Raw genomic sequence first — 12,254 nt, 5'->3', positions numbered from 1 at the left:
GAGATTTCGAGGCTTAGTTAATATTTTTCTGACGAAAATATTGAGTTAGCCGTTTTTAAAAATAGGCTCAAAACGAGCCGTTTAACAACATTATAATTGGGAAGTACAGATAATTCCAGACCCATGGAAAAACTTGAATAGTAATTCGCAGGGTTGGCAAGTCGGGCAACTGACCAGTCAAATTCAGTCAATTGACCGGTCAATTGAACGGAGGAGTATTTGACCTGGTCAAATACGGTCAAATACTCTAAATAAATTTAAAGGAAAAATTCAAATATGGTCAAATACGGTCAAATTCAAATATATGTTTTTTTAAGTTAATATTAACTTTATTTTGGAAATAATAGTAAAATGAATCTATAATATTAATTTTTTAAATTCATTGTCATTAAATAACTAACGTTTAGCTATCCGTAGCAGATTCTTGTTCTGATTCATATTCAATATTATCATTTTCTTTATTTTTTAATCAATTTTCCTGATGTCTTAGATTTTCAATGGATTTCTATTTTCATAAAAATATTAATCCAAATCGACCTATTTCTTTCTAAAGAAGATTTTGAACTAGGAATTGATAATTTCTTAATGGGAATGGTGGGCAAAGTTTAATCTATTAACTTGAGGTCGGAATTGATTGTTTCTGGAAATTACTACTTTCCACATAATTTGCTAAATTAAACATGCTGTTTTTGCTTCTGAAATTTATTATATCACTTAAAATATTTTGGTCATCACTATCTTGTAAAATAGCGAATTCTTGCTATATATCATATACTTCATTAAATTCACTACTAGTGAGATACTCCTCTTGATATTGTATATTTTTAATTTCAAATATCGGTCAATTGACCGAAACGTATTTGACCGGTTAAATGCACAACCCTGTAATTCGGGTGCTTAGAATTATGATTTAAAGGCAGACTCCAGGGTTTAAGAATTATTTACCTTTTAAACAGCAGTAGGATTTAAAATATAAAGTGGGAAAGTGGTCCATTTAAAAACATAGAATGTAAGGGATGATGGGGGTTATATTTATTTATTTCAATTTTGCATTAGGAATAATAAAAAAAAATATCAAATTTAATCTTTTTGTTAAAAATTAATAAACCATCAGATATTGGCAAATATTATAAAAGAGATATCTAATAATAAAGTATTATACCATGTTTTTTTAAACAATCAAAGATAAATAAATAGCTTTAATCTTGAACTTATTCCTTTGTAATTATTTGACTAAAGCGTATAAAGAAAATTTACATAATTATGGAACCGCATCACGGGAAATATTTAATAGGTGTGCCATATTTTACTAATTTACTTTGTTATAATTATAACAAAGTAAGTAAGAGTGAGAGTTACAAAATAATAGAACATGTTTATAATATTTATTAATTTTGATGGTAGTACAAATAATAATATATTTAAACTTAGATAATAATTATCAAAAAGAAACAATGAAATTTTGTAAAATTAACGGTAAATTTTTATAACTATTATTAAAACTTCATGGATTTTGAATGCTAGACAACTTGGTATCTGTCTCTAATATCATTATTATCTCTACACGTGCGAATAAAAAATTTAAAATTTTAGAAATATTATTAATTTTTCATGATCTAACTATAAATGTTTATTATATAATTCCCTATATAGATTTTTTTATTGTCCTGTTTTTTAATTGCAAATGAATGGTTCTTAAACTTATATGACCATGCTAGAGACATTAGCCGCTAGTTCTTATCATTCAGGCATGCTAATAAGTCATATTTTTAGGCATGCTTTTAGATAAAATCTAATTCCTAACAACGTCAAGGCTTACAGGATGTAAATAGAAAGAAAATTTTAAATTATTTAAATATAGAAAGGAAATTGAAATGAATATAACATGATACTTTTTTTCTTTTCTTGTGAATTTATGATTAAATAGTTAAATATTTTTCTATTAATTGAAACGCACACCTTAGTATGATATAAAAACACGCTTTTTAGTGTGATTTGTCTATAGATCTTATTATTTGAGCTCTTAATTATTTCATTTAAAATACATGCAAGTTAAATAGGCTATAATAACATCTGATTTCCAGGATTTTTTTTAGAATGGGAAAATTGATTTTTATGTTTTTCATAGAATATCTAAACACGTCTGTAAATATTTTATAAAAATAAAAAGATAAACCAATTTGTTAAATATAAACTAACCCTAAACTGTATCTGTTCGAACTCTAACCTGCTGGCTTCAAAAAATTGATAACGATTTTTTTAACTCAACCCAATCCAACATATATTGAAAGACATCTTTCCTACCAAACCTGACCCAAAAATCACATATGAAAATCTTTACAGGAAAATTTATTTATTTAACAGTAAATATGTAGCAGGGTAGCAAATCTGAGTTTTTATCAAATGGTTTAAAGCCTATATAAGTTATAACGTGCGTTTAATTTTGAAAAACTCCATTATGTCGGACTAGTATTACAGCATTGATGAGTATCTACTCTGTGAATATATATGTTGACGTGAATGTTTATAGTACCCTTAATTTATATTAATAGGTTATATAAAAAAAATTCCATATAACTTTTAAAAAAAACTTAAAAATTTGTAAGATGGTCTAAATTCACAGGATAGTCCTATATGTATTTGGAATCAGAGATTTTTTTCTTCTAATAATTATAAATTTCAGTATTGTAAACAAAATGACTGTCAAAATATATTTAAATATTGTTTATTTTCATTAAATACAATAAATTATGGTTATGAGCTTGGGCAGGGTTTGGGAAAATTTTGAAACTTATTATGGGCTTGGGAATTTTCATAAATATTAAATATGAGTCGGGCCGGATCTGAGCCTATAAAAAATTTTTACTGCGTGTCTGGATTGCTTGAATAAAAAAATTAAGGCCCATGAAGGACCGTTTGGAATACGATTTCGACTAATAAATAACTATTATGTTATCACTTTAAATAATTAATTTAATAAAAACTTATACATTCATAAAAAATAAAATTAAATCATCAAAATAACTGATCATTCCAGATATTATTTCATAACCAAGAGATTTAAATAAACAGTATATTTCTCAAACTGAGCCTGCATCCTTGTTTCTATAAAAGAACAAAAATATTATTTAAAAATTTATAGAAAGCGGAATACTTATATGATCCAAATTTTACAAAATGTCATAATCTGAGACTTTTTAATATCGTATAATTACTTTTTCTTCGTAATCATTATTTTAATTTTAAAAATAATTTGCGTATATATACATTGAAGATCAAATTTATTTTATTAAAAATTTTTGTCTTTTGTGTTATTGATACAATAACATTACCAAACCTCTTTTATTTTAAATAAAAAAATATTTTGCCTTGAAATTCATTTGAAATATATAGGAAATATATAAACCCACCTCAATTATAGTTTTAATTATAATTGATAAAAAAATAGTAAGATTAATTGAATAATTAATTAGTAGTAAAATGTTGATAAAATTTAATAAAAATTATGAGAACTGGTTTTAAACAATAAAGGGAACAAAATAATATGTATTTATATTTCACTGCTCATGAATTTCCCTATGGATTGGACATACACAACTTAAAAAATAAAATATTTGGGTTAAATTTGGATAAAATATGTCAAAGGGGTATTGTAATTTGTATTCATTGTAATTATGTAAACTATGAAAAGATTTTCCAGCCGGGTTTGGTAAAAAACTTTTACGAAGGCAAAAATTATAAGTTTGAATTTTAAGCTTAACCTTCCCCGAAATCCTGACCCATAAAAATTTCCTTCGTACAGTACTATGTAGTTAACTAATGTAGACATGGGGCAAAAATAATAATTGATAGATTTTTTTTTCTGTCGTGGTTCCAATTTTATTATTTATAATAGACCATAGTAATGCTATACTTTATTTGAATAGGAGAGCTATTTCGCTTACTTATATTTTATGAGTTGATAATTTGGAACATCCTTATTTCATATTCAAAATATATACGATATTCAATTCACTTCAAATGCATATTATTAGAGAAATATAAATAGGATTTTTTAAATTTATTTTGTGCATAATAAAGATTGCAATGGATAAATGATACAGATATAACTATATTGCTGCAACCTTTGACTGTTACGGGAACAAGAGAAGGCTGTTTATACAAAAAGACATGTAAACCTGATTCTTGTAAAAATGGAGGTATAATAAACACTTTATATTACCAGTGTTGTTAAAAGTTATTTTGAAAAATAAATAGTTACTGTTATAAATTATATCTTAAAATTAACTAATTACATAGTAACTATTTACATTGCAAGTTACTTTATAAATACTCAAATAACTCCATTTTCAACATAATTTTTTATTGTACAAAATAGTTTGCTATTTACAAATTCTAATCAAAAATAATGAATACACAATTTTAAGAGAAAAAATGTAAGAGAAAAATATATTATACAATGATATACCTGAAAAATATATAAATAACATAATTATCAATATAAAATATAATAGAAAAGTGGTACAAAGTGTTACGTAATCGCTTAATTTTACCCGACTCAAAAGCAGTTTAACCGAGTTTTTGGGTGAAAAAATTGGCTACAACTAATTAGTCAAAAATTAGGCATTTGCTAAAGAGTTCGACTAATCAACCGCCATCGTTACTATAGCATTACGTGATAAATATAAATAAATTATTATATATAAATATAAATAATTAAGGCTAGACTTAGGGTTGCGCAACTGAAGGGCGGACGATAGCCGAACTTCTTAGCCGATGCCTAATTTTTGACTACTAAGTTTTCGCCGATTTTTCGGCTAAGCATCATAGTTTTAAATAATTTTTATGCTAAGTCTAATTAGACTTAAGCAAAGTTTTTAGCCCATCACGTAACACTAGTTAAAAATATTTTTTTAAAGTTATGATATTATATATTAAAACAGTGATTAAAAAAATTCGAAATAAATAATGTGAAAAAATATAATATGGGAAAGAAATTACTAAAAGAACGACTAAAAATAATAGACTAGAAAGGGGATTAAAGAAATACATTAAAAAGAATGATAAAAGGATCACCCGAGGGAATTATTTTTTAAGTAATAATATAAATCACAATGTAGATATTTATTTTTATTGAATTTTAACAACTATTTTCAAAGTTAGTCTCTAAAAGCGCTTGCTAATTTTTTCTCTAAAAATAAACTTTCTAAATAGGCATATACAGGATTTTTCTATGGGGGGGGGCATTATTAGTTTTCCGCCATAAATTTTATTGGAGGTCTAGGTCAATTTATTGTAAATCTTGGTTATGTTATGTTTTTTTTTAAAGTATAAAAATGCCCTTTTTTCTAAAAATTTGGAATTACAGTCGTTATTTTAAAAAATTAATAACTTTTTCATATTTTTCTTTCAAATTCTTGTTTATATATTATATATTTTTGGGTAGGGGGGATTTGTATTAGCTTAATATGATATTTACTAGGCAAATTTCTATGGGGGGAGGGATGTCCTAGTTTCCCATCCCTTGGGTATGTTCCTGGCTTTTTTAGATAAAACAAACGTTCTCTGAAGGAGTCATTATATTTGATAAATAGTTGTGTTAAATCTGGGAATCTAAAGAAGATAAGTTTTGTTTATTCAATTCTTATCTTAGACAGAAACATTTTAAAAACGCATATGATATAAGGGTTTGAAAGATCCAGGGCTTTGCTTGATTGACCCAGGTTTTTAGCAAATCTTTAATAAATCATTTATAGCTCATGTTTTTTAATTTTGTAAGACTTGAGGGATTTGTATTCTAGCATATATGAATAATAAGTAAATATTGTATGGATTTCATATAATTTCACTATGTTTTATATATTATTTAAAATTATATAAAAAAATATATTTAGAGGAGACCAGAGTCGGGTGATAAAGAGTTTCTCTTTTGCGATGTAAATTTTTTTCGCACAAATTTTTAAATTCTAAACCTTTATATATTTTGCTAAAAACTAAAAAAAACTAAAGGGGAATTTTTATTATTTTTGAGTAAAAAACGGGTTTTTGGCAAAATATATCAAACCGGGAAAATTTTCCAAAAGATGAATCTAGGTAAGAAATTAGATATAAAAATACATTTTCAAACCAAATCTAAAGTCTTTATGCTTAAGGATTAAGAAGTTATTCGGGTTAACATTGTTAGCCCGCCAATCGCTTTACCCCGGTGACTTCTATTTCTTAATAATTTTATAACTTTATCTGAGCATTTGTAATTTATCTTTTTAAGGTAAATTGTAATTATATAAGTAAAGTATTATATACTCCATTGTAGGTTAGTCATAATGTAAATTGATTGAATATTTAAAAAATATAATTTTCAGATTATAATAAACACAAACTAAAGTATCGATAAAAAATTTGATAATTGATTTAATTTGAAACGATAATATAAATTGATTTGTTTAAAAAAGTATTTTATGACAAAATTGTATTATATTTTTAAAACTTTCTTTCGGTGTTTAGATTTTATTTTGACAGACTTTTATATTAAAAGAATATAAATTTTTTCTAAAAATTTAGGCCAGGCGGGAAAAAAATTCTAAAAAAAATGTATCTCTTCATTTATTTAACCAAAATCAAAGCAATTGGTATTTTTTATTTTATAACTCTTTATAAAATAATTATTTTCAAGTAAAAATTTCACCCCGATCTGGGGCCAAAATTCAAGATCGGCCCAAGTCGGAATATAAATAAAAATTTTAGCCTGGATCAAACTGAAAGAATTGAATTTGCAAAATTAGATCGCTTAGTGGATGTAAAATAAACCCTTCTTCCCAATAACTATATTTTATTGTATCACCAAGTTTCACATGGAGAAACTTGACTTATACCAATAAATATAACATTTAAAAAAACTTTCTTATATTATATTGAGGTTACTTTTAGCAAAGATTTAATAATTTTCACCTGCTAACGGTGAAAACAATAATATCATAAAATTTTTCAATAATTTTTTTAAATATATAAAAGAAAAAAAATTATAAGAAAAGATATAAATATTGCACCAAAAACAATATATTAAATTGGCTTATAGCATAGCTACAAAATATATATTTAATTTGAGTACATCATAAAAAAATTATATGAAATATTGTTTCATTATTATGTTGGTAAATACATTTATTACCTTTAAAAATTTGTTTATTAGTTTATTTTTTACTAGAGTAAAAATTAAAATAAATAAAGGTGATACATTTTTTTTATTACAAATATTTATTTTTTACTTGTTTATTATTATAGGTATAATTTAAATTTTTACCTGTTTTATATATTAATTTTATTACTATAATATTTATTTTATAATGTGAAATATTTAAAACAATAAATGCCAATATACCTTAATGTTAAGATAAAAATGAAACTTTAATTTTTTTTTTATTAAATATTCTCAAACAAAGTTTAATATAAATTAAGTTAATAATTTCGACTTACAAATTAGTAATGTAAATAGTATTGGATATACACGCCGAAGAAGGAAATAGCCTGTTATTAATCACATTCCATCCATAATGAACAATAATTTTATCTACATTTATTCAGTTATATTTATGTTGATTGGGGAAATATCCAATTCGGGTATTTTAAATAATGGGCCCACTAATTACAATTATATTATGCGCGATAAAAATCAAATAAGACATTCTAATGACTCATATTTAGATCAATACGAAGATAACCGAATTTCTCAATCATTCCCACTTATCAGACTTGAGAAATATTCTCAAACTAAACTACCTCGGGATTTTATTTCAAATAATATCCGTGTTACTACTATTTCCGCATTACTCGATGGAACGACTTCCAAATTACTGATAAATGAAAAGGTTCAAGGTTCCGTTAGAGTTGTTTTATCAGCCCACCACGAGGATGCCCCGAAAAATCAATATATTCCACAGTTTTTTAAACGAAAATTAAATAGAACACAACAAATAGCTTTACCCTCAATTCAAATTCCACCAAATCGCGAGATTTTCTATGATAAAACGCTTAAAATAAAATATATTGATTTAGATTTATCTAATTTATCAGACCTCAGTCCTTCGAATAAGAGTTTTATTGAAGAGGGAAACATATCAAATAGTGGTGATAACATATTGCCTCATATCTTTCCATCATATTTATTACAAGAAACACCTTTCGAGATCAAAGTCTTTACGACTATTGGCTATTTAAATGTCTCCCAAAATTATAGCGTGATAATGAATACTACTACTATTATACCAATTAACAATTCAAATTTATCATTTATTGAAAGTATTAAATCCCCCAGCAATACTCAAAATTTTTCAAACCTCAATATCTTTCCCAAATATTTATATTCGATACCATCTACTCCTGTTACTGCGCCAAACCGTAAGTCTAAATTTCTATTTAACAGATACGCCCAGGCACGTATGCAGAAATTCGCTATGGGAGGGAGGGAATAAATTTTTTTAGAACTATTCTAGGAGTTATTTAAGAATATCTTACGTTACATAAATTATTAGAATTAGTAATGACTATAAAATAATGACAATTTCCAGGCGCGTACGCAGGAATTTGGTCTGGGGAGGAGGGGGGGGGATAATAAAATTTTTAAGAAATATTATTGTTTTTTAAAAATATCAAACATAAATTTATTAGGATTAATAACAATTTCTAATACACAATTTTAAATTAATCTGAATTATAAAAAAATATGTAAAGAATCACTTAAATGACCCAAAATAGAAATTTGAATTTTTTGAGCTTGATCTGCATCGGGCCTAATTTTTCAAGCCCGGCCCGAAATTTTTTTTAAAAAAGTTTTGCCGGCCCGGCATGAACCCGAAATTTTTTTAAAAAGTTTTGCCGGCCCGGCCAGGCCCGAATTTATTTAAATATAGAAATTACTTTTTATAATTACTTAAAATAAAAGACATATGTTATATGCGTTTAGTTACAATAAATTAAATCAAAATTTTTTATTTTACATAAAAAATTCCATACAAAATTGATAAATTTAGATATATTTAATAAAATTTCCAAGATCCTACCCGACCCGGCCCGAAGTTTTTAAAAAAATATTAGGCCCGGCCCGAACCTGATTATTTTAAATAGAATTAGGCCCGGCCCGTATCCGGCCCAGGCCTAACTTTGCAGATCTCTAATATAAAGTATAAAAAATTTAAATGTTAGAAATATAAATTAATACACAAAAAGTTTAGGGAATAATTGTATTTTGTATGTTATATATTTACAATGTAAAATCCAATCTTCGTTGGGATTGAGCTAATTTTTCAATTATCTCATCCTTGCTTGTTGTCAAATGCCTATGAATATTCAAAAGATCCAAACCTTTCAATCTACTTTCAAAAGTTGTACTTCTTGGTATGTTTTTCAGAGACCTGCAGGCCCGGCCCCGGGCTGGACCGTATGGCCGGGCCCGAAATTTAAAAAAAAACACCCGGGCTTAGCCTGAATTTTTTAAAAAAAACATCTAGGCCGGGCCTGAAATTTTTTTTTGAAAAAATATCCGTGCCGGACTGTATATTTTAAAACAGCCTATATTTGAAATTGTTATTATTAGCTATAAAAATCAAAAATAAATATAATTTATTTTGAAAAAATCCGGGTCGGGCCTAAAAATTTTATTTTAAAAAAGGCCGTGCCCGGCCTGAAAATTGAGCTTAGCCGTAAAAATCTTTAAAAAAATCCGGGTCGTGCCCTGCAAATGGTACCTCTGCACGGCTCTGTTATTCTTCTTAAAAAAGAGAATGTTCTCTCATTAGTTTACTATTGGGAAGAGTTGCTAATATATATAAACCCTTTTAATACATTGGGAATATAATCTAAAATGTGTTTGAAATAATGCAAAGCATCCATAGCATTTTTTGGGACTGTATCAACCATAGTTAATCTTATAAACATAGTTATTCAGCTAATAAGGCATCATAAGATACTTTTACATCTTCATGATAAAAATCCAACAAATATTTTTTTTTCTACCACCATCTGAAAAAGGTTGGGAAGGCTTTTATGGAAATAATATTTGGAGATTGGTAAGTGCTGCATAATGAATTAAAAACCATTCATTTATTTGGTTTATAAATGTATTTGTATCTAAGATATACTCTTCTACTGATCCTATATTAATGTTTTAACTATGAGCTTGCCTTGCTGCAAGTCGAGTGAGACAAATATTAAACACGTATAGCTCTGCTTTTGACTTAACAATAACATAAAAAATATGAAATTCTTCATAAACATTAGCCCTAATTTCCTTGAATTCTAATAAAATGCTCTCCGCTATTCTCATCTTCTTAATCAAGTCATCATGTTTTTGAAAAGTAATACATTAAATAGTTGTACATTCTAATGAGAAAAAAAATTTGGAATAAGCATTCCAATAATTTTCCTGCTTCTAAGGAAAAATTTCGTTCAGGCCATTGTGATATGTCAGTAATAGCAAATAATCGGCTCTTCTATCTCCATAAAAGCTGTTAATGCTTGATGGCGGAGACTCTATCTCGTAGGACAAGGTTGCAATTTCTTTCTCCCTGTTGGACAATTTCAGAATAATTATTATTTGATTAGAAATTTAAAAATGGTAGATAAATATTACGCCACTAAAAATTTGAAAATAATAAGATAATATTACGCCGGAAAACTTGAAATCGAAATTAATTGATAAACTTAATGATGAAAGTGATAATAAATGTAATTAAATATATATTTAATATGAGATAGGAATAAATATTAACAAATATAAATTAATATAGTACTGTGTAAATTTAATTCAAAACATTTTCATATTTATTAATTTATTTAAAAATAAAATTATTTGACTTGTAAAAAGTTGTTAAAATAACATATTTATATATTCTTATCAATTTTTACAAGTTAAAATTTTTATTTACAAACGAGTTAAAAAATATGGAAATGTTTTAAATTAAATCTGCACAACACTCTAAACCAAAATATTTTTGAAAAATATATCCGGCACCTGAATTTTTTGGCTTGGGGGGGGATTAGCCCCCCCCCCCCGCTGCGTACGCCAATGACAATTTCTAACATCCAAATTCAAATATAAATTATAATGATGAAATATTAAAAAGTATTCATGAAAAAAAATGTAGTATATTAAAAGACGGGAAGAAATATTATTATAAATTAATGTAAAATTCAATCTTCTTAGGAATTTTTTAATGATTTCATCAGTAAAGAGGAAGTACTTCTCAAAAGTATTGTTAAACGGCACAATTTGAGCCGATTGTCCAGAAATATTACGAAAATCTGACGATTTTGCTGTACTGCCTGATTAAAAGAACCTTATTCATTTGAGTTATAAAAGTATCCAAGTGGGATATTTTAAGGCTTCTTATTTTAATCATAGTTTCTCACAGAATTAAAATGTTAAACCCAAGTATATTGCAATTTATAAGATTTTTGAGACCGGAAAGATCTTGACCATAATGAATAATGGTTCCGATTTAGGCTCGGATAAAAATAACGGTTCATGCTCGGATCGTAAAATAAATTAATACGCCACTTACTTTCTAAGATATGGGCGTTTAAAGAACGAGGTATACATTTTTGACAAAACGCACTTCATTAATTTTCAAACATCAAAAGAATAAATTAAGATAGAACAATCATTTAAATTTTATTATATAACTTAATAGTAGACCTTATGACATATAACTAAATGTGACAGAATCCCGATTAATACCAAAAACCGGAAATATAAAACCGGAAATAACCATAGAAAAAAGGTATTTTTTTTATTTGTACAAAGTCTTAGACTGGGCTGAACGTGGGTCTAAAAGTTATGACCCTTTATATGGCTAAAATAGATCAAAATTTATTTTCTTTATATTTAAATAATGGATACTTACGTAATAATTTTACTTTAAAAATTATTTCTAAATGAAGGCCCTTACTTTATTATTTAAAAAATTATTTGAGAAGAGGGGGGGGGGGTAATTTGGTTTATTTATACTTTAGTTAAATTCTCTCTTGAAATTACGTGACAAATTCTAAACATATTTATAACTTTAGCAAAATAATTTGTAATTATATGTAATACAATCAAAAATTTATAATATTATAATAAAATTTTAAAAATATATAATATATTAATTAACCTGAAAAATTTGAATAAATTTCACTTTCATTTTATTTTCTCCTAGAGGAATAAAAGTATAAATGTGTTCCAGAAATTTGTTTTGCTGTTTAAAACCTGTTTTTTGTTT

The 12,254-nt window shown here is 26.2% G+C and overlaps 1 protein-coding gene across 2 annotated transcripts in view; it reads left to right on the top strand.

Moving 5' to 3' along the window:
- LOC135929069 (protein crumbs-like) overlaps window positions 1–12,254 on the top strand; it is a 42,618-nt gene that overhangs the window by 20,551 nt on the left and 9,813 nt on the right. For both annotated transcript variants that reach the window (XM_065465565.1, XM_065465564.1), the window contains one exon: window positions 4,081–4,199. In XM_065465565.1, coding sequence (XP_065321637.1) covers window positions 4,081–4,199 — 119 coding nt within the window. The remainder of the gene's footprint in view (window positions 1–4,080; window positions 4,200–12,254) is intronic.

This window comes from Gordionus sp. m RMFG-2023, chromosome 4 (genome assembly GCF_954871325.1).
Source record: "Gordionus sp. m RMFG-2023 chromosome 4, tfGorSpeb1-WG-v2, whole genome shotgun sequence".
In the NCBI taxonomy this organism is placed as follows: Eukaryota; Metazoa; Nematomorpha; class Gordioida; order Chordodea; family Parachordodidae; genus Gordionus; species Gordionus sp. m RMFG-2023.
Note: the sequence above shows the minus strand (reverse complement) of the source record. Positions and strands in the feature narration are given on the sequence as shown.